Source organism: Pseudophryne corroboree, chromosome 1 (assembly GCF_028390025.1).
Source record: "Pseudophryne corroboree isolate aPseCor3 chromosome 1, aPseCor3.hap2, whole genome shotgun sequence".
NCBI classification, from domain to species: domain Eukaryota; kingdom Metazoa; phylum Chordata; class Amphibia; order Anura; family Myobatrachidae; genus Pseudophryne; species Pseudophryne corroboree.
Genome location: NC_086444.1, coordinates 237,337,434 through 237,361,665, shown reverse-complemented (window position 1 = coordinate 237,361,665; position 24,232 = coordinate 237,337,434). Strand labels below are relative to the sequence as shown.

At 45.8% G+C, this 24,232-nt stretch overlaps 1 protein-coding gene across 5 annotated transcripts in view; it reads left to right on the top strand.

The window, feature by feature from the left end:
• TRIM36 (tripartite motif containing 36) overlaps nucleotides 1–24,232 on the top strand; it is a 173,587-nt gene that overhangs the window by 137,795 nt on the left and 11,560 nt on the right. For all 5 annotated transcript variants that reach the window (XM_063964150.1, XM_063964147.1, XM_063964146.1 and 2 more), the window contains one exon: nucleotides 22,349–22,470. In XM_063964150.1, coding sequence (XP_063820220.1) covers nucleotides 22,349–22,470 — 122 coding nt within the window. The remainder of the gene's footprint in view (nucleotides 1–22,348; nucleotides 22,471–24,232) is intronic.

Sequence of the window (24,232 nt, the reverse complement as noted above, 5' to 3'; positions counted from 1 at the left end):
AATTCACAAGCTGTATTCCCAGCAGGTGATAATCAAGGTGCCCCTACTTCAACAAGGACGGGGTTACTATTCCACACTGTTTGTGGTACCGAAACCGGACGGTTCGGTGAGACCCATTTTAAATTTGAAATCCTTGAACACATACATAAAAAAATTCAAGTTCAAGATGGAATCGCTCAGGGCGGTTATTGCAAGCCTGGACGAGGGGGATTACATGGTATCCCTGGACATCAAGGATGCTTACCTGCATGTCCCCATTTGCTATCCTCACCAGGAGTACCTCAGATTTGTGGTACAGGATTGCCATTACCAATTCCAGACGCTGCCGTTTGGACTCTCCACGGCACCGAGGGTGTTTACCAAGGTAATGGCGGAAATGATGATACTCCTTCGAAGAAAGGGAGTTTTAATTATCCCGTGCTTGGACGATCTCCTAATAAAGGCGAGGTCCAAGGAGCAGTTGTTGGTGGGAGTAGCACTATCTCAGGAGGTGCTACACCAGCACGGTTGGATTCTGAATATTCCAAAATCACAGCTGGTTCCGACGACACGTCTACTGTTCCTGGGTATGATTCTGGATACAGTCCAGAAAAAAGTGTTTCTCCCGGAGGAGAAAGCCAAGGAGCTGTCATCTCTAGTCAGAGACCTCCTGAAACCAAAACAGGTATCGGTGCATCACTGCACGCGGGTCCTGGGAAAGATGGTGGCTTCTTACGAAGCAATTCCTTTCGGCAGGTTCCATGCCAGAATCTTTCAGTGGGACCTGTTGGACCAATGGTCCGGATCGCATCTTCAAATGCATCGCCTAATAACCTTGTCACCAAGAACCAGGGTGTCTCTGCTGTGGTGGCTGCAGAGTGCTCATCTTCTAGAGGAACGCAGATTCGGCATACAGGACTGGGTCCTGGTGACCACGGATGCCAGCCTTCGAGGCTGGGGGGCAGTCACACAGGGAAGAAACTTCCAAGGACTATGGTCGAGTCAGGAGACTTCCCTACACAAATATTCTGGAACTAAGGGCCATTTACAATGCCCTAAGTCAGGCAAAATCCCTGCTTCTACACCAGCCGGTACTGATCCAGTCAGACAACATCACGGCAGTCGCCCATGTAAATCGACAGGGCGGCACAAGAAGCAGGATGGCAATGGCAGAAGCCACAAGGATTCTCCGATGGGCGGAAAATCACGTACTAGCACTGTCAGCAGTGTTTATTCCGGGAGTGCACAACTGGGAAGCAGACCTTCTCAGCAGGCACGACCTCCACCCGGGAGAGTGGGGACTTCATCCAGAAGTCTTCACGCTGATTGTAAGTCGATGGGAACGGCCACAGGTGGACATGATGGCGTCCCGCCTAAACAAAAAACTAGAGAGATATTGCGCCAGGTCAAGGGACCCTCAGGCGATAGCTGTGGACGCTCTAGTGACACCGTGGGTGTACCAGTCAGTTTGTGTTCCCTCCTCTGCCTCTCATACCAAGGGTAGTGAGAATAATAAGAAAACGAGGAGTAAGAACAATACTCGTGGTTCCGGATTGGCCAAGACGAGCGTGGTACCCGGAACTTCAAGAGATGATCTCAGAGGACCCATGGCCTCTGCTGCTCAGACAGGACCTGCTGCAGCAGGGGCCCTGTCTGTTCCAAGACTTACCGCGGCTGCGTTTGACGGCATGGCGGTTGAACGCCGGATCCTGAAGGAAAAGGGCATTCCGGAGGAAGTCATTCCTACGCTGATTAAAGCCAGGAAAGATGTAACTGCAAAGCATTATCACCGCATATGGCGGAAATATGTTGCTTGGTGTGAGGCCAAAAAGGCCCCAACAGAGGAATTTCAACTAGGTCGAGTTCTGCATTTCCTACAAGCAGGAGTGACTATGGGCCTGAAATTAGGCTCCATTAAGGTACAGATCTCGGCTCTGTCGATTTTCTTCCAGAAAGATCTAGCTTCACTACCTGAAGTTCAGACGTTTGTGAAAGGAGTGCTGCATTTTCAGCCCCCGTTTGTGCCTCCAGTGGCACCTTGGGATCTCAACGTGGTGTTGTTTCTTAAAATCACATTGGATCTAAAACCGTGGATCTAAAATATCTCACGTGGAAAGTGGTCATGTTATTGGCCTTGGCTTCAGCCAGGCGTGTGTCAGAATTGGCAGCTTTGTCATGTAAAAGCCCTTATCTGATTTTCCATATGGATAGGGTGGAATTGAGGACTCGTCCCCAGTTTCTCCCTAAGGTGGTATCAGCTTTTCACTTGAACCAACCTATTGTGGTGCCTGCGGCTACTAGGGACTTGGAGGATTCCAAGTTACTGGACGTAGTCAGGGCCTTGAAAATTTATGCTTCCAGGACGGCTAGAGTCAGGAAAACTGACTCGCTATTTATACTGTATGCACCCAACAAACTGGGTGCTCCTGCTTCTAAGCAGACTATTGCTCGCTGGATTTGTAGCACAATTCAGCTGGCGCATTCTGCGGCTGGACTGCCGCATCCTAAATCCGTAAAAGCCCATTCCACAAGGAAGGTGGGCTCATCTTGGGCGGCTGCCCGAGGGGTCTCTGCTTTACAACTTTGCCGAGCTGCTACTTGGTCAGGGGCAAACACGTTTGCAAAATTCTACAAATTTGATACCCTGGCTGAGGAGGACCTTGAGTTCTCTCATTCGGTGCTGCAGAGTCATCCGCACTCTCCCGCCCGTTTGGGAGGTTTGGTATAATCCCCATGGTCCTTTCGGAGTTCCCAGCATCCACTAGGACGTCAGAAAATAAGATTTTACTCACCGGTAAATCTATTTCTCGTAGTGGATGCTGGGCGCCCATCCCAAGTGCGGATTGTCTGCAATACTTGTTCATAGTTATTGTTAACTAAAGGGTTATTGTTGAGCCATCTGTTGAGAGGCTCAGTTGTTTTCATACTGTTAAACTGGGTATAGTATCACGAGTTATACGGTGTGATTGGTGTGGCTGGTAAGAGTCTTACCCGGGATTCAAAATCCTTCCTTATTATGTCAGCTCGTCCGGGCACAGTGTCCTAACTGAGGCTTGGAGGAGGGTCATAGTGGGAGGAGCCAGTGCACACCAGGTAACCTAAAAGCTTTCTTCAGTTGTGCCCAGTCTCCTGCGGAGCTGCTATTCCCCATGGTCCTTTCGGAGTTCCCAGCATCCACTACGGACTACGAGAAATAGATTTACCGGTGAGTAAAATCTTATTTTTTCCCCTTTTTATTTCAAACTCTGTGGTTTTACGTTCTATATATTTCCTAGTAGTTGTGCGGCACATAGGACATACCCCACATCTATGGAAGCCTCTGTTACAGATCCTTCCTCCATTGTTCACATTCAAGCTACTTCTCAACACATGGTCTTTAATTGATTTAGCTTTTTTATATATGAACAATGGTTTTGGAGGCAGATGATTCCCTAATAATGGGTCATCTAATAAAGGCCAGTACTCACGGCCCGATTTGGGAGAGATGTGTGCTGAGCGAACCGCTCAGCACACCTCTCCCGGCGCTCAACACAGCGCGATCTGTACTGAGCGTGCGGGGGGAGACGGGGGGGCCGCTAATTTCACCCAGCGGGTGAAGTGAGCGACCCGCTAGATTGGCTTGCATGCAGGCCAATCTAGCAGCAGCGATAGTGATGTGCGGGGCCGCGCATCGCTAACGATGTTGCTGAAAATCTAAGCAATCTAGTCAGATTGCTTAGATTATCACTCCGTGTGTACCCCCCTTTAGATACGCCAATTGTTCCTGAAAATATTCTCTATCTTTTTATGACCGCCTCCATATTGTGTGATAAAAGCCCATTTATAGGGATTATCACTGGGATAATTTTTTTCCTTTTTCTTTCAGTAATTCTTTCCTATCTATTTTTTTTTTTTTTTTTTCACTGCCTCACTTGCTTTACTTAAAACTGATTGATCATAGCCTTTTCCCCTAAATCTGTCAGTTATTTCTTCCATTTGAATCTCTAACACCTGCGGGTCAGTAGTTTTCTTTTTAAGCGCTTAAACTGACCCACAGGTATATTTTCCAACCACCTATGATGGTGCTCACTATTTATATGCAAGTGGGCGTTGGAATCTGTAGGCTTACGATGTGTTTGAGTCCGACTCTATTCTTACCCAATGTACACACGAAGATCTAAAAAAGTCAGCTCACTTTTACTGTGTGTAAAAGTTAATAAAATATTAAAAGAATTGGAATTAAGTGATTGCATAAAATTCTCCAAATAAAAAACACATCTTCTATGAACCGCCACCAGCAAACCAGGCTCATCCCCAGATCTCACATGGTCAACTGCCAATGTCTCCCAGTAGGCCATGTAGAGATTTGCATAACTGGGGGCGAATCTGGTGTCCATGGCGGTCCCTTTGACTTGTATGTAATACGACCCATTAAAATAAAAATAGTTATTCATTAAAATGAAGTCAATGGCTTCCAATATAAAAGCCCTAGTTTCATCCTGATAAGAGCTTTTATTCAGGAAATACTCAGCCGCAGTTTTACCTTTTGTCCAATCTATAATGGTGTACAAAGTACTTACGTCGGCACTTACTAAAGTGCATTCAGTGTCCCATTTCACAGACTCTAGCTTCCTCAGAACATCCCCTGTATCGTTCAAAAAAGCTGAGGTGTTCACTACTAGTGGTTGGAGGAATGAGTCCACCATGGCAGACAGATTTGAGGTGACACTGTTGGTTCCAGTGATTATGGGCCGGATCATTCCTCGAGGGATTCTGCTTATTTTTTGTATAAGTCCTTCTCTACTTTTGGGTCTGGATAGATCCCTTTCTCCCTCTCTGTTTCTCTTGATTTTTTTACCTTTATGTTTATTACAGGGTCCTCTATGGATTCATTACTATCCCTATGGAACTTTCTCCTTTTCCTCAATTTAAGTTCCAATGTCTCCTTCTCCAATTTACATAGAATCACTTTTTTCTTTTTCCTCCTCTAAATCTAAAAAAAAGTCTAATATTTTTAAGGAATCAATTTCCTTATTGGCATCTAGAAGGGTATTTTCTCTTAAGTCCTAGAGGATGCTGGGGACTCCGTAAGGACCATGGGGTATAGACGGGCTCCGCAGGAGACAAGGGCACTATAAATAAGAATTTACTTACCGATAATTCTATTTCTCATAGTCCGTAGTGGATGCTGGGGACTCCGAAAGGACCATGGGGAATAGCGGCTCCGCAGGAGACTGGGCACAAAAGTAAAAAGCTTTAGGACTACCTGGTGTGCACTGGCTCCTCCCCCTATGACCCTCCTCAAAGCCTCAGGATACTGTGCCCGGACGAGCGTACACAATAAGGAAGGAGTTTGAATCCCGGGTAAGACTCATACCAGCCACATCAATCACACCGTACAACTTGTGATCTGAACCCAGTTAACAGCATGATAACAGAAGGAGCCTCTGAAAGGATGGCTCACAACAACAATAACCCGATTTTTGTAACAATAACTATGTACAAGTAATGCAGACAATCCGCACTTGGGATGGGCGCCCAGCATCCACTACGGACTATGAGAAATAGAATTATCGGTAAGTAAATTCTTATTTTCTCTAACGTCCTAGTGGATGCTGGGGACTCCGAAAGGACCATGGGGATTATACCAAAGCTCCCAAACGGGCGGGAGAGTGCGGATGACTCTGCAGCACCGAATGAGAGAACTCCAGGTCCTCCTCAGCCAGGGTATCAAATTTGTAGAATTTAGCAAACGTGTTTGCCCCTGACCAAGTAGCTGCTCGGCAAAGTTGTAGAGCCGAGACCCCTCGGGCAGCCGCCCAAGATGAGCCCACTTTCCGTGTGGAATGGGCTTTTACAGATTTTGGCTGTGGCAGGCCCGCCACAGAATGTGCAAGCTGAATTGTACTACAAATCCAACGAGCAATCGTCTGCTTAGAAGCAGGAGCACCCAGCTTGTTGGGTGCATACAGGATAAACAGCGAATCAGATTTTCTGACTCCAGCCGTCCTGGAAACATATATTTTCAGGGCCCGGACTACGTCCAGCAACTTGGAATCCTCCAAGTCCCTAGTAGCCGCAGGCACCACAATAGGATGGTTTAAGTAAAAAGCTGAAACCACCTTAGGGAGAAACTGAGGACGAGTCCTCAATTCTGCCCTGTCCGTATGAAAAATTAGGTAAGGGCTTTTATAGGATAAAGCCGCCAATTCTGAGACACGCCTGGCTGAAGCCAGGGCTAACAGCCTTACCACTTTCCAGGTGAGATTTTTTAAGTCCACAGTGGTGAGTGGTTCAAACCAATGTGATTTTAGGAATCCCAAAACTACATTGAGATCCCAAGGTGCCACTGGAGGCACAAAAGGAGGCTGTATATGCAGTACTCCCTTGACAAACGTCTGAACTTCAGGAACAGAAGCTAGTTCTTTTTGGAAGAATATTGACAGGGCCGAAATTTGAACCTTAATGGACCCTAATTTGAGGCCCATAGACAGTCCTGTTTGCAGGAAATGCAGGAAACGACCCAGTTGAAATTCCTCTGTAGGGGCCTTCCTGGCCTCGCACCACGCAACATATTTACGCCAAATACGGTGATAATGTTGTACGGTTACATCCTTCCTGGCTTTGATCAGGGTAGGGATGACTTCATCCGGAATGCCTTTTTCCTTCAGGATCCGGCGTTCAACCGCCATGCCGTCAAACGCAGCCGCGGTAAGTCTTGGAACAGACATGGTCCCTGCTGGAGCAGGTCCTGTCTTAGAGGTAGAGGCCACGGGTCTTCCGTGAGCATCTCTTGAATTTCCGGGTACCAAGTCCTTCTTGGCCAATCCGGAGCCACGAGTATAGTCTTTACTCCTCTCCTTCTTATGATTCTCAGTACTTTTGGTATGAGAGGAAGAGGAGGGAACACATACACTGACTGGTACACCCACGGTGTTACCAGAGCGTCCACAGCTATTGCCTGAGGGTCCCTTGACCTGGCGCAATATCTGTCCAGTTTTTTGTTGAGGCGGGACGCCATCATGTCCACCTTTGGTTTTTCCCAACGGTTCACAATCATGTGGAAGACTTCTGGGTGAAGTCCCCACTCCCCCGGGTGAAGATCGTGTCTGCTGAGGAAGTCTGCTTCCCAGTTGTCCACTCCCGGAATGAACACTGCTGACAGTGCTATCACATGATTCTCCGCCCAGCGAAGAATCCTTGCCACTTCCATCATTGCCCTCCTGCTTCTTGTGCCGCCCTGTCTGTTTACGTGGGCGACTGCCGTGATGTTGTCCGACTGGATCAACACCGGCTGACCCTGAAGCAGAGGTCTTGCCTGACTTAGGGCATTGTAAATGGCCCTTAGTTCCAGGATATTTATGTGAAGTGACGTTTCCATGCTTGACCACAAGCCCTGGAAATTTTTTCCTGTGTGACTGCTCCCCAGCCTCTCAGGCTGGCATCCGTGGTCACCAGGACCCAATCCTGAATGCCGAATCTGCGGCCCTCTAGGAGATGAGCACTCTGTAACCACCACAGGAGAGACACCCTTGTCCTTGGAGACAGGGTTATCCGCTGATGCATTTGAAGATGCGATCCGGACCATTTGTCCAGCAGATCCCACTGAAAAGTTCTTGCGTGGAATCTGCCGAATGGAATCGCTTCGTAAGAAGCCACCATCTTTCCCAGGACCCTTGTGCATTGATGTACTGACACTTGGCCTGGTCTTAGGAGGTTTCTGACTAGGTCGGATAACTCCTTGGCTTTCTCCTCCGGGAGAAACACCTTTTTCTGTACTGTGTCCAGAATCATCCCTAGGAACAGCAGACGTGTCGTCGGAATCAGCTGCGATTTTGGAATATTTAGAATCCATCCGTGCTGTCGTAGTACTACTTGAGATAGTGCTACTCCGACCTCTAACTGTTCTCTGGACCTTGCCCTTATCAGGAGATCGTCCAAGTAAGGGATAATTAAGACGCCTTTTCTTCGAAGAAGAATCATCATTTCGGCCATTACCTTGGTAAAGACCCGGGGTGCCGTGGACAATCCAAACGGCAGCGTCTGAAACTGATAGTGACAGTTCTGTACCACAAACCTGAGGTACCCTTGGTGAGAAGGGCAAATTGGGACATGGAGGTAAGCATCCTTGATGTCCAGAGACACCATATCGTCCCCTTCTGCCAGGTTCGCTATCACTGCTCTGAGTGACTCCATCTTGAACTTGAACCTTTTTATGTAAGTGTTCAAGGATTTCAGATTTAAAATGGGTCTCACCGAGCCGTCCGGCTTCGGTACCACAAACAGCGTGGAATAATACCATTTTCCCTGTTGTAGGAGGGGTACCTTGATTATCACCTGCTGGGAATACAGCTTGTGAATGGCTTCCAATACCGCCTCCCTGTCGGGGGGGAGACGTTTGTAAAGCAGACTTCAGGAACCGGCGAGGGGAGACGTCTCGAATTCCAATTTGTACCCCTGAGATACTACCTGCAGGATCCAGGGGTCCACTTGCGAGTGAGCCCACTGCGTGCTGAAATTCTTGAGACGGGCCCCCACCGTGCCTGAGTCCGCTTGTAAGGCCCCAGCGTCATGCTGAGGACTTGGCAGAAGCGGGGGAGGGCTTCTGTTCGTGGGAAGAGGCTGTCTGCTGCAGTCTTTTTCCCCTTCCTCTGCCCCGGGGCAGATATGAGTGGCCTTTTGCCCGCTTGCCCTTATTGGGACGAAAGGACTGAGCCTGAAAAGACGGTATCTTTTTCTGCTGCGAGGTGACTTGGGGTAAAAAGGTGGATTTTCCAGCCGTTGCCGTGGCCACCAGGTCCGATAGACCGACCCCAAATAACTCCTCCCCTTTATACGGCAATACTTCCATATGCCGTTTGGAATCCGCATCCCCTGATCACTGTCGCGTCCATAATCCTCTTCTGGCAGAAATGGACATCGCACTTACTCTTGATGCCAGAGTGCAAATATCCCTCTGTGCATCTCGCATATATAGAAATGCATCCTTTAAATGCTCTATAGTCAATAATATATTGTCCCTGTCCAGGGTATCAATATTTTCAGTCAGGGAATCCGACCAAGCCACCCCAGCACTGCACATCCAGGCTGAGGCGATTGCTGGTCGCAGTATAATACCAGTATGTGTGTATATACTTTTAAGGATATTTTCCAGCTTCCTATCAGCTGGTTCCTTGAGGGCGGCCGTATCAGGGGACGGTAACGCCACTTGTTTTGATAAGCGTGTGAGCGCCTTATCTACGCTAGGGGGTGTTTACCAACGCGCCCTAACCTCTGGCGGGAAAGGGTATAATGCCAATAACTTTTTAGAAATTAGCAGTTTTTTATCGGGGGAAACCCACGCTTCATCACACACCTCATTTAATTCATCTGATTCGGGAAAAACTACGGGTAGTTTTTTCACACCCCACATAATACCCTTTTTTGTGGTACTTGTAGTATCAGAAATGTTCAAAACCTCCTTCATTGCTGTGATCATGTAACGTGTGGCCCTACTGGAAAATACGTTTGTTTCCTCACCGTCGACACTGGAGTCAGTGTCCGTGTCTGTATCGACCTGAGGTAACGGGCGCTTTAGAGCCCCTGACGGTGTTTGAGACGCCTGTACAGGTATTAACTGATTTGCCGGCTGTCTCATGTCGTCAACAGTCCTTTGTAAAGTGCTGACACTATCACGTAATTCTTTCCATAAGACCATCCAGTCAGGTGTCGACTCCCTAGGAGGTGACATCACTAACACAGGCAATTGCTCCGCCTCCACACCATTTTCCTCCTCATACATGTCGACACAACGTACCGACACACAGCACACACACAGGGAATGCTCTGATGAAGGACAGGACCCCACTAGCCCTTTGGGGAGACAGAGGGAGAGTTTGCCAGCACACACCAGAGCGCTATATATATATATATATATATATATATATATATATATATATATATATATATATATATATATATATATATATATATATATATATATATATATATACACAAGGATAACCTTATATAAGTGTTTTTCCCTAATATAGCTGCTGTATATATTTATATGCCAATTTAGTGCCCCCCCTCTCTTGTTTTACCCTGTTTCTGTAGTGCAGGACTGCAGGGGAGAGTCAGGGAGCCTTCCTCCAACGGAGCTGTGAGGAAAAAATGGCGCCAGTGTGCTGAGGAGATAGGCTCCGCCCCTTTTTCGGCGGCCTTTCTCCCGCTTTTTTATGTAAAAATTGGCAGGGGTTAAATACATCCATATAGCCCAGGAGCTATATGTGATGTATTTTTTGCCAAAAAAGGTGTTTTTATTGCGTCTCAGGGCGCCCCCCCCCCCCCCCAGTGCCCTGCACCCTCAGCAACCGGAGTGTGAAGTGTGCTGAGAGCAATGGCGCACAGCTGCAGTACTGTGCGCTACCTTATTGAAGACAGGACGTCTTCTGCCGCCGATTTTCCGGACCTCTTCCGTCTTCTGGCTCTGTAAGGGGGACGGCGGCGCGGCTCTGGGACCCATCCATGGCTGGGCCTGTGATCGTCCCTCTGGAGCTAATGTCCAGTAGCCTAAGAAGCCCAATCCACTCTGCACGCAGGTGAGTTCGCTTCTTCTCCCCTTAGTCCCTCGGTGCAGTGAGCCTGTTGCCAGCAGGTCTCACTGAAAATAAAAAACCTACTTTAAACTTTTACACTAAGCAGCTCAGGAGAGCCCCTTAGCCTGCACCCGTCTCGTTCGGGCACAAAAATCTAACTAACTGAGGCTTGGAGGAGGGTCATAGGGGGAGGAGCCAGTGCACACCAGGTAGTCCTAAAGCTTTTTACTTTTGTGCCCAGTCTCCTGTGGAACCGCTATTCCCCATGGTCCTTTTGGAGTCCCCAGCATCCACTAGGACGTTAGAGAAAAGAACTTTTAGATGGGTGTGCACTGGCTCCTCCCTCTATGCCCCTCCTCCAGACCTCGGTTAGATCGTGTTCCCAGAGGAGACTGGGTGCATTACAGGGGAGCTCGGCTGAGTTTCTCTGAAAAAGAATTTTGTTAGGTTTTTAATTTTCAGGGAGCACTGCTGGCAACAGGCTACCTACATCGAGGGACAGTGGAGAGAGAAGCAGACCTACTTAAATGATAGGCTCTGCTTCTTAGGCTACTGGACACCATTAGCTCCAGAGGGTTGGAACGCAGGTCTCACCCTCGCCATTCGTCCCAGAGCCGCGCCGCCGTTGTCCTCGCAGAGCCGGAAGATGGAAGCTGGGTGAGTATTAGAAGAAAGAAGACTTCAAAGGCGGCAGAAGACTTCAGATCTTCACTGAGGTAACGCGCAGCCCACACACAACACACACTGCAGGCACTGATGGGTGCAGGGCGCAGGGGGTCGCCCTGGGCAGCAATAATAAACCTCTAGGACTGCCTAATATAGTTATATAGGCTGCGGAGGCAGTAGATTATTCAATCCCCCGCCAGTATTGAAAATTTGAGCGGGACCGAAGCCTGCCGCTGAGGGGGCGGAGCTTGATCCCACAGCACTAACCAGCGCCATTTTCTACACAGCACACTGCAGTAAAGCTGGCTCCCTGGACTCTCCCCTGCTGTACACTGACAGAGGGCAAAAAAGAGGGGGGGGGGCACATGTAAGGCGCAGTGTGTGAGTGTATGTATGTGTGTGTGTGTGTGTGTGTGTGTATATATATATATATATATATATATATATATATATATATATATCATATAATGTGTATATGTATATATATATATATATAATGTGTGTGTGTATATATGTGTGTGTATATATATATATATATATATATGTATGTATATATATATATATATATACACACACACACACACACACACACACACACACACACACACACACACACACACACACTTTATCTGGGAATTTTGTTTCCAGTGTCAGTTGGCGCTGGGTGTGTGCTGGCATACTCTCTCTCCGTCTCTCCAAAGGGCCTTATTGGGGAACTGTCTCCATATAAATATATCCCTGTGTGTGTGGGGGTGTCGGTACGTGTGTGTCGGCATGTCTGAAGCGGAAGGCTCATCTAAGGAGGAGGTGGAGCAGATTGTGTTGTCTCCGTCGGCAACGCCGACACCTGATTGGTTGGACATGTGGAATGTTTTAAATGCAAATGTGACTTTATTACATAAGAGATTGGACAAAGCACAGTCCAGGGATAATACAGGGAGTCGATCAATGGCTTTGACTGTTTCACAGGGCCCTTCAGGGTCTCAAACGTTCCCTATCCCAAATAGCAGACACTGATACCGACACGGATTCTGATTCGTGTCGACTACGATGATGCAAGGTTACACCCAAGGGTGGCCAAAAGTATTCATTATATGATTATTGCAATAAAAGATGTTTTGCATATCACAGATGACCCCTCTGTCCCTGACACGAGGGTACACATGTTAAGGAAAAGAAACCTGAGGTAACGTTTCCCCCATCTCATGAGCTGAACGCGTTATTTGAAAAGGCTTGGGAAACTCCAGACAAGAAACTGCAGATTCCCAAGAGAATTCTTATGGCATACCCTTTCCCTGCACAGGACAGGGTACGGTGGGAATCCTCGCCCAGGGTGGACAAGGCTTTAACGCGCTTATCCAAGAAGGTGGCGCTACCGTCTCCAGACACGGCAGCCCTCAAGGATCCTGCTTATTGCAGACAGGAAACGACTTTAAAATCAATTTATACACATACGGGTGCTTTACTCAGACCGGCAATAGCATCGGCTTGGGTTTGCAGCTTGGACAGATACCTTGTCAGCTGATATTGATACCCTTGATAGGGATACCATTTTATTGACCTTAGGCCACATCAAAGACGCAGTCTTATATATGAGAGACGTTGGGCTACTAGGTTCGAGGGCCAACGCCATGGCAATTTCTGCTAGGCGAGCACTGTGGACCTGCCAATGGACGGGTGATGCCGACTCAGAGGCATATGGAAGTTTTGCCTTACAAGGGTGAGGTTTTATTTGGGGAAGGTCTCGCGGACGTGGTTTCCACAGCTACCGCGGGTAAATCTACTTTTTTGCCTTATGTTCCCCCACAGCAAAAGAAAACACCACAGTATCAGATGCAGTCCTTTCGGTCGCATAAGTCCAGAAGAGGTCGGGGCTCTTCCTTCCTCGTCAGAGGTAAGGGTAGAGGGAAAAGAATGCCTGCTACGGCTAGTTCCCAGGAGCAGAAGTCCTCCCCGGCTTCTACTAAATCCCCCGCATGACGCTTGGCTCCACTGAGGGAGTCCGCGCCGGTGGGGGCACGTCTTAGACTCTTAAGCCACGTCTGGGTTCAGTCGGACGTGGATCCTTGGGTGATGGAAATTGTATCCCGAGGCTACAAGCTGGAATTCAAAGACGTGCCTCCACGCCGATTCTTCAAATCTGCTTTACCAGCTTCTCCCCCAGAGAGGAAGATGGTTTTAGCTGCAATTCAAAAGCTGTGTCAACAGCAAGTGATTATCAAGGTTCCCCTAATACAACAGGGAAAAGGGTACTATTCAACCCTGTTTGTGGTCCTGAAACCGGATGGCTCTGTCAGACCCATTATAAAAATAAAAAAAAACCCTAAACCTGTACTTAAAAAGGTTCAAGTTCAAAATGGAATTGCTCAGGGCAGTTATCTCCAGCCTGGAAGGGGGGGGATTTTATGGTGTCACTAGACATAAAGGATGCATACCTTCACGTCCCCATATATCCTCCTCATCAGGCATACCTGAGATTCGCTGTACAGGACTGTCTTTACCAGTTTCAGACGTTGCCGTTTGGGCTATCCACGGCCCGAGGGTTTTCACCAAGGTAATGGCAGAAATGATGGTGCTCCTGCGCAGGCAAGGAGTCACAATTATCCCGTACTTGGACGATCTCCTGATAAAAGCGAGATCAAAGGAACAGTTGCAGAAAAGCGTGTCACTCTCCCTGAGAGTGCTGCAGCAGCATGGCTGGATTCTAAATCTACCAAAGTCACAGTTGATTCCAACGACTCGACTATCTTTCTTAGGCATGATTCTGGACACGGAACAGAAGAGGGTTTTTCTCCCAATGGAAAAAGCCCAGGAACTCCAGAACATGGTCAGAGACCTGCTAAAACCAAAAAGAGTGTCAGTCCATCAATGCACTCGAGTACTGGGGAAAATGGTGGCGACCTACGAGGCCATCCCCTTCGGCAGGTTTCATGCGAGGACTTTTCAGTGGGACCTTCTGGGCAAGTAGTCCGGGTCCCATCTTTAAATACATCAGAAAATAACCCTGTCCCCCAGGGCCAGGGTGTCTCTCCTGTGGTGGTTGCAGAGTGCTCACCTTCTCGAGGGTCGCAGGTTCGGCATTCAAGACTGGGTTCTGGTGACCACGGACGCGAGCCTCTGAGGATGGGGAGCAGTCACACAGGGAAGAAATTTTCAGGGACTATGGTCAAGCCAGGAGGCTTGTCTACACATCAACATACTGGAATTAAGGGCCATAAACAACGGCCTACGTCAAACGGAGAATTTTCTTCGCGACCTACCGGTTCTGATTCAATCAGACAACGTCACAGCCGTGGCTCATGTAAACTGCCAGGGCGGGACAAGGAGCAGAGTGGCAATGGCGGAAGCCACCAGGATTTTGCGCTGAGCAGAAAATCACGTAAGCGCTCTGTCAGCGGTATTCATTCCGGGAGTGGACAACTGGGAAGCAGACTTCCTCAGCAGACACGATCTCCATCCAGGAGAGTGGGGACTTCATCAAGAAGTTTTTGCAGAGATAACAGGTCTTTGGGGACTTCCTCAAATAGACATGATGGCGTCACGCCTCAACAAGAAGCTTCGGAGGTATTGTTCCAGGTCAAAGGACCCTCAGGCAGTAGCGGTGGACGCCCTGGTGACACCATGGGTGTTTCAGTCGGTCTGTGTTTCCTCCTCTTCCTCTCATCTCAAAAATATTGAGAATCATAAGACGAAAAAGAGTGCAGGCAATACTCATTGTTCCAGATTGGCCTCGAAGGGCTTGGTATTCAGATCTTCAGGAGATGCTCACAGAAGATCCATGGCCTCTTCCTCTCAGGGAGGTCCTGTTGCAGCAGGGGCCCTGCGTGTTCCAAGACTTACCGCGGTTACGTTTGACGGCATGGCGGTTGAACACCGAATCCTAGCTGGGAAAGGTATTCCGGAGGAAGTCATCCCTACTCTGATAAAGGCTAGGAAGGAGGTGACTGCGAAACATTATCACCGTATCTGGAGGAAGTATGTATCTTGATGTGAAGCTAAGAATGCTCCTACGGAAGATTTCCACTTGGGCCGTTTTCTCCACTTTCTACAGACAGGAGTGGATATGGGCCTAACGTTAGGCTCCATTAAGATACAGATTTCGGCCCTATCTATATTCTTCCAGAAGGAATTGGCTTCTCTCCCAGACGTCCAGACTTTTGTAAAGGGAGTGCTACACATCCAGCCTCCTTTTGTGCCCCCAGTGGCACCATGGGACCTTAACGTGGTGTTACAGTTCCTAAAATCTCACTGGTTTGAGCCTCTTCAAACAGTTGAATTAAAATTTCTCACTTGGAAGGTGGTCATGTTGTTGGCCTTGGCATCTGCTAGGCGGGTGTCCGAATTGGCGGCTTTGTCTCATAAGAGCCCCTATCTCATTTTCCATGTGGATAGAGCCGAGTTGAGGACTCGTCCTCAATTTTTGCCTAAGGTGGTGTCATCGTTTCATATGAACCAACCTATTGTGGTGCCTGTGGCTACGGGAGACTTGGAGGATTCCAAGTCCCTTGATGTAGTCAGGGCCTTAAAAATTTACGTAGCCAGGACGGCTCGGATTAGGAAAACAGAGGCACAGTTTGTCCTGTATGCAGCCAACAAGGTTGCCGCTCCTGCTTCTAAGCAGACTATTGCTCGCTGGATCTGTAACACGATTCAGCAGGCTCATTCTATGGCTGGATTGCCGTTGCCAAATTCGGTAAAGGCTCATTCCACTAGGAAGGTGGGCTCTTCTTGGGCGGCTGCCCGTGGCGTCTCGACTTTACAGCTTTGCCGAGCGGCTACTTGGTCGGGTTCAAACACTTTTGCAAAACTCTACAAGTTTGATACCCTGGCTGATGAGGACCTCATGTTTGCTCAATCAGTGCTGCAGAGTCAACCTCACTCTCCCACCCGGTTTGGAGCTTTGGTATAATCCCCATGGTCCTTACGGAGTCCCCAGCATCCTCTAGGATGTAAGAGAAAATAAGATTTTAAACCTACCAGTAAATCTTTTTCTCCTAGTCCGTAGAGGATGCTGGGCGCCCGTCCCAGTGCGGACATATTTCTGCATGACTTGTATATAGTTGTTGCTTACATAAGGGTTATGTTACAGTTAAGATCAGTCGTTGGCTGATACTGTTATGTTCATACTGTTAACTGGTTGCGTATATTCCAGGTTATATTGTGTGGGCTGGTATGAATCTTGCCCTTAGATTAACAAAAATCCTTTCCTCGTACTGTCCGTCTCCTCTGGGCACAGTTTCTCAAACTGAGGTCTGGAGGAGGGGCATAGAGGGAGGAGCCAGTGCACACCCATCTAAAGTCTTTATAGTGCCCATGTCTCCTGCGGAGCCCGTCTATACCCCATGGTCCTTACGGAGTCCCCAGCATCCTCTACGGACTAGGAGAAAAAGATTTACCGGTAGGTTTAAAATCTTATTTTTTTTCTCTTCTTAATAATTAATTCAATGAGAGAGAAACTACAGTGAGTTAAAATCTTATCCCATTCTTTACAAAATGATTCATTTTCATTTGAAAAGGAAGCTTTTTTGTAAATTTTTAAACACTTGTAACAAATAATACTCCAGTGTGCTGACCTCCCATTTGTCGAAAGACAAATATATCCAGGAAATAGATAGACAATTAGGGGATAGCAGTACATACAAGAAACTTAAAAATGACCCCCTGCTTGATATTACTAAAAAGTGCTTTAGAGAAAGGGGCGATCACTGATACAGAAAGAGTTCATCTTGATAGACGAACCAACCACCCCTACTATATATGTACTGCCTAAGATCCACAAAGATTGCGAAAATTCCCCTGGGCGGCCCATAATCACTGGAACCAACAGTGTCACCTCCAATCTGTCTGCCATGGTGGACTCATTCCTCCAACCACTAGTAGTGAACACCCCAGCTTTTTTGAACGATACAGGGGATGTTCTGAGGAAGCTAGAGTCTGTGAAATGGGACACTGAATGCACTTTAGTTAGTGCCGACGTGAGTACTTTGTACACCATTATAGATTGGGCAAAAGGTAAAAGTGCGGTTGAGTATTTCCTGAATAGAAGCTCTTATCAGGATGAAACTAGGGCTTTTATATTGGAAGCCATTGACTTCATTTTAATGAATAACTATTTTTATTTTAATGAGTCGTATTACATACAAGTCAAAGGGACCACCATGGGCACCAGATTCGCCCCCAGTTATGCAAATCTCTACATGGCCTACTGGGAGACATTGGCAGTTGACCATGTGAGAGATCTGGGGACGAGCCTGGTTTGCTGGTGGCGGTTCATAGACTGTTTTTTATTTGGCGAGGTACCAATGAATCTTTGGAGAATTTTATGCAATCACTTAACTCCAATTCTTTTAATATTTTATTTACTCTTACACACAGTAAAAGTGAGCTGACTTTTTTAGATCTTCGTATGTACATTGAGTCCGACTCTTTTCTTACCCAAATACATCGTAAGCCTACAGATTCCAACCCGCACTTGCATATAAATAGTGAGCACCATCATAGGTGGTTGGAAAATATACCTGTGGGTCAGTTTAAGCGCTTAAAAAGAAACTACTGACCCGCAGGTGTTAGAGATTCAAATGGAAGAAATAACTGACAGATTTAGGGAAAAAGGCTACGATCAATCAGTTTAAGTGAGGCAGTGAAAAAAATCGATAGGAAAGAATTACTGGAAGAAAAAAGGAAAAAAATTATCCCAGTGATAATCCCTGTAAATGGGCTTTTATCACACAATATGGAGGCTGTCATAAAAAGATAGAGAATATTTTCAGGAACAATTGGCGTATCTTATTAGATGACCCAATATTAGGGAATCATCTGCCTCCAAAACCATTGTTCATATATAAAAAAGCTAAATCAATTAAGGACCATGTGTTGAGAAGTAGCTTGAATGTGAACAATGGAGGAAGGATCTGTAACGGAGGCTTCCGTAGATGTGGTCTATGTCCTATGTGCCGCACAACTACTAGGAAATATATAGAGCGTAAAACCACAGAGTTTGAAATAAAAGGGAAAAAATACAAAATCAATGATTTTGTTACATGCCATTCAAGGAATATTATTTATCTATTAGAGTGTAGGTGCGGCCTGGTCTACGTAGGAAAGACCTCTAGACCACTTAAGACCAGGGCAGCGGAACACATTTATAATATACGCAAGGGCCTAGAAACGCACCCTCTGTCAGAGCACTTTAAGGTGCAACATAATAAATGTGAAGGGCATATTGTTCGATTTTTGGGACTGCAACAAATTAAGCCGCATTGGAAGAACAAGGACATAGAGACTTGTTTAGCCCAATGGGAAATGCGATGGATTTTTAATTTAGATTCTTTAAAACCCAACGGTCACAATGTAGATTTTGAGTTAAAATGGTTTTTAAAGTATTTTTTATTTATTTATCTTTTATAACCCATTTATATTTAACCACTTTGAATGTTTTATATTTTTCATGTGCTCAAGAATGGGAACCACTCCATTAAACTGCAGCCCATTATGGTAAATAGGGACGGACTGGCTGGGAATACATAGTACCACTAAGCTCGGTAATAAGTGGGCTGTAGCACATTGGAAATTGGAAAAAAAACTGTGGTTCCCTTAATCAAGATGGCGGATCCCGCTTCATAAATTGTACAGAGCGGAAGATGTGAACTGTACTCCCTATTGTTGAAAGGAGGGATGTATACATGAATACTTTTGACATGATGAATGGAGGACCTGGCGGTGACAGAAAGAACTGATCTTCATCACCGCCTAATAGTGGTCCGGGCGGGCGTAACGCACAGAGGAAGTCCGCCAGACCGGAAGTATCAGGTGGAACGCAAACACGTGACTTCCGGTTGACGAACCAGGAAGTCACGGCGGCGCTATGCGATTGACCTGATGGGGGCAATTATGTCTTATTAGAAGGGTATATAAGGGGAAATGTATGCACACTCCTCATTCAGCTTGAAAAAGGTTATGCAATAACCGAAACACGTTGCTTCTGTGTGGAGGAGAGAAAAGGCGAGTTCTGGGAGCTGGTGGACCTTATGCTGATTATACTCATTGCGTTGTTGCTGGGCTATTCAGCCTAGGACTACTTCTGCTGCTTTCTTAAAGCTAGCCCACCGCAAATACCTGCTTTGGTGAGATAATATTTTCTTGAGAAACTCACCACTGATCGATCACCGTGGTCCAGCCACCCTATAAACACGCACATTGCACTTTATATGTATTTTATGTGTGTATGGTTTTACATGTGAATATGTGGACATGTTGTGGTTTATTAAATATCATGTTTTTATTGCATTAATGTCTCATTACGTGTATGGCATTTCATATCAACCAACCTATTGTGGTGCCAGTGGCTACTGACTCCTCAATTACTTCAAAGTCCTTGGATGTCGTAAGGGCTCTAAAGATATATGTGAAGAGAACTTCTCGTCACAGAAAATCGGACTCTGTTTGTCCTGTATGATCCCAAGAAAATTGGGTGTCCTGCTTTTAAGCAGACGATCTCTCGCTGGATCAGGTTCACTATCCAGCACGCTTATTCTACGGCAGGATTGCCGTGTCAAAAATCTATTAAGGCCCCCTCTACTCGTAAGGTGGGGTCTTCCTGGGCGGCTTCCCGGGGTGTCTCGGCAGTGCAACTTTGCCGAGCTGCAACTTGGGCTGGGTCGAACACGTTTGCAAAGTTTTACAAGTTCGATACTTTGGCCTCTGATAATCTGAAGTTCAGTCAATCAGTTCTGCAGGAGCTTCCGTGCTCTCCCTCCCGTTCTGGGAGCTTTGGTACATCCCCATTGTACTAATGTGGACCCCAGCATCCTCTAGGACATAAGAGAAAATAGGATTTTGGTACCTACCGGTAAATCCTTTTCTCGTAGTCCGTAGAGGATGCTGGACGCCCGCCGAGCTCTTCGTTTTTCTACAAATGTTATTTGGTTCAGTACAACTTCGTTTTAGTTGAAAACTGCATTGTTACTTGGTAAGTACTGTTTCAGCTGTTGCTGAGTAGTTCAAGCTAGTTGGCTTGACGTGCCTTGTATGTGTGAGCTGGTATGATTCTCACCACTATCTGTGTATAATCCTTCTCTCGAAGTATGTTGTCTCCTCGGGCACAGTTTCTAAACTGAGTCTGGTAGGAGGGGCATAGAGGGAGGAGCCAGCCCACACTCTCAAACTCTTAAAGTGCCAATGGCTCTTGGTGGACCTGTCTATACCACATGGTACTAATGTGGATCCCAGCATCCTCTATGGACTGCGAGAAAAGGATTTACCGGTAGGTACCAAAATCCTATTATTTTTTTATTATTATTTTTCATTATTATTGTTTCTTTAACCCTCCCACTATATAAGCAGCAAATTATTTCTGTATTGGGTACTGTGAAGGCAAGAGTAAAGCCCCCCCCCCCCCCCCATACATCTAACTCCTGTTTGCTGGACTTGTCCAAACTTTATTATTGGATCCACCGACTGCTGGCCATTGATGTTTAGCAGTCCTTCACTTTAGAAATCCCTGATTTTTAAACACGTCTAATATTCCTGATTCCCCAAACCTGGTCATATGGGGATTGGTACATTGCAATGGTACATGGGCTTTCTACTGGAAATTTAAACTGGCAATAAGGAGTCACATGCCACACTTTACACTTCATATTATTGGTGCTTTAAAGTTGCAGATAAAACCTACTGAGAAGAGGTAAATTTCTCCCTCAGATAAGCGTTACATAAAAATATCCACGCACATCCTACAAGGTGCTCATTGGCCATATCAATAGGAATAGAATGTGAAGGGTGACCTCAGCAAATAGCTATGCAATTGTCTGTTCTGGGAACTTCATGGCCTATTTTCCGTCCTAACAATACGCACACAGTGCATGATGACAAACTGCTACCTCCCATTTCGTCAGTGCAAATCAGTTCTGCACATGTGTATAACTTGATTACAGCCCCAGCGGAAGGGGGTTTGGTCGTGGCTGCTGGAGATGTAACAGTGTCAATAGAAGCTCGGCCTCTACAGTACCGATTAACCTTATCACAACAGGTAGTACAAGCAGTTTTTGTACCTTTTTTGTTTGAAAATATAAAAATGGTTTTGTCCCTTTTTTTTTTTTTTTTTTTTTTTTTTTTCTTTTTTTTTTTTTCTTCTCTTCATGGTTTGCTCCTTTCTTCCAGCTCTAACGGTATAAATGCACCTTCTCCAGACAGTTTTACATAATCATTTCCACCGTATCTTACTCTCTAAGCAATAATTTGTTTATTCTTTTTAAAAACATTAATGCTTCCATCCACTTACCCATGCACCAAAATATAAAACATAACTTAGAGCTTTTGTAAAAGGGGTTTAGGGGCTGCTGCTGAGCTGAATGCACTCATGTATGTGTGGTGTAACGCCTACAGATTTGTACTGCTATTAAGGATATGAACACATGCAGGCGCTCTCTTCATTGATTGTGCATATATTATATGATTGTGTGGGTTTATTTAAAAATACATATTTTCTACTATTAGGTATGCAATAAGGAATATTCTGTACTATAGACTTATTTTTATTTTTTTAAAGTGTAAATGACACCAAATAACCAAAGCGATTTTTCATGATCAAAACAATTGGTAAAAGCTTATGACCCAGTTGTGTGTACAAGTGTATCTATGTGCTACTGATGCAGAGTTAATTGCATTTTGCAATACATATTTATCAGCATATTGGCGTCAATGCATTTGTCATGGGAATTTTTTGTTTTTTGCACCTTCACCCTAGGCCAGTGGTTTCCAAACTTTTCTAAATGACAGCTCCTTAGAGTATCAGAATTTTTTTCATGGCACCCCTAGGCCAAACGTTCCTGACTGAGAAATTTAGAAAGAAATCTTCAATTAAGTAGATTAGGTTTATATGTCATCCTTATGTTCAGTCATGTGGTGAGGGACACGATTTGCTTCTGTTTGTCCACATATGTTATGATTAGCAGCCACTAGCAGTGGTTTTGCCTATTACAATAATAACTTGAATTGGCCCTGGACCACCAACCCAGATCACCCCTGCAAGTGTCCCGAGGCACCTCAGGGTGCCAAGGCACACCGTTTGAGAACCACTGCTCTAGGCTAGGCGTAAGCTAGTTGGTTGGTAATTTTTATATGTTATATGTTTTATAACTGTATTACAGAATTCAAAAAGCAACAGAGTCATTGAAAACTTTCCAGCCAGCTGCAGATTCAAACTTTGAAGAATACTTTGTTGATGTGTCTAAAGAAGAAAGCCTATTAACTGATCTGTCCTTCTTTAAATGTAAGTTGGGAAATCTACCTTACATCAGTGGCTGAACTACTGCTTGTGCAGCATCTAGGAGGCCCAAAGGTGATAGGAGCTGTAGCACTCCCACTTCCTGTATGTTTATGGATGGTTCAGGACAGGGGAGTAAGTTCATATCAGGCGCTCTGGGGTGAAATAGATGGTGGCGTACCCTCTCCTGTTGGAGAAATAGCACACTTGAGGGGACAAAGGAGAAAGTAATATGCCAGTATTCCTGACACTTCCCACCTAGATCTCTCCAGCTTCATTCCCTGCTGTCTCCCAAGCCAGTCCCCCTGCTGCCCATAGACGCTTCCTTTTTCCTGTGTCTTCTGGCTACTCCTCTTTGTGCTGCAGCTGGCTTCTCTCTGTCACCCCTTTCAAGCATGACTCCACGCGCGCCTGTCTCAATAATAAGTAAAAACTGTATTGTACCATCAGCCGCCAGCAAGCCATTGCGGCTGCCCTGAAACTGCAAATCCATTTATAACACTGCACTGATCAGCAGAGTACAGGCAGTGGTTATACATGGATTTATATATGCCTCCCTTACAGATGGCGCCTGGAGGCCGATACTTCCTTTGCTTCCGGGAGTTCTGCCACTGGTTCAGGATGTCATTTCATATAGGATCAACTTGTATTATACGTTTAGTGGTCTCTAATGCTGTCACACGTCTGTGATTCTTAATATATCCAAATGTGTTGCAATTTTTGCTGTACATTTGTTTGAAAACAAATAAAGTGCAATTGTATTTGTATTTAATTACTCTTTAAAGCATAATGCTTGTATTTAACTAGTGCTACGTAATCACGTTAATTTGTGCCATCTGAGACTGCGTACTGACTGCGTCCATGGTAGGCTATGATTTAAGCTGCGATTGGAACTTTTCTGAATGTAGCAGAGACCTGTTGTCAGGTGTTTCTTTGTGGGGAAACATACAGTAAAGGCTGCAAATAGAATTGAACTGCAAGAAAATACAGCTTCCAGCATTTTATTGTGGACAATTCTGTTCCAGCATCTATTGTGAATTTCTGCAGACAACTATTTACTCTATTGCTCAACTTTAACAAACCAGATGCCATGTATGCAAAATTAGCTTCTGTACAAATGTCTGTCATCACCAACATGTCACAGTATCACCATGGTAGCAGACTGTGTGGTTGTGTTTTTTTTATTTTATTTTTAGCTTTTCTCTCTAATCTAGACAAGACTATGTTTGTGATTGCATGGTTTTTAAGGGAGTATCTTGAGATCATTCTCTTAAACTAAAGAAACAATAGTTTCAATTATACAGTCAATATTACCAACTAATACTGTCTTCTAATATTAGAGATCAACCCAAAAAAGCATGTACTGTACACCTCTCCAAAATGCTCTCAATTCTGGAAGCAACAGATGTGGTTTATATTTTGTCTTGTCTGGTTTGCTGTATGTTTATATAGCTATCCATCTCTGGGGCAGATGAGAAGTGATCAAGTGGAGAGTGATAAACTACCAACCAGCTCCTGTAATTTTTCAAGCATAGCCTGTAACATGGCAGTTAGATGCTGATTGGTACCTTATTTCTCTCCACTATCACTTTTCAAGGCTTAGTACATCTGACCCATAATCTATGGATATATACAGGGTGATTCAAAAGTCGCAGTATACCCTTTTGTCTCAAAAACTGTGCAGAAAATGGGTAAACTCTATACTCCAGTAAGGTATGGGTGAGGTGGGCTATCTTTTAGGGTATGTACCGGACATGGGTGCCATCTT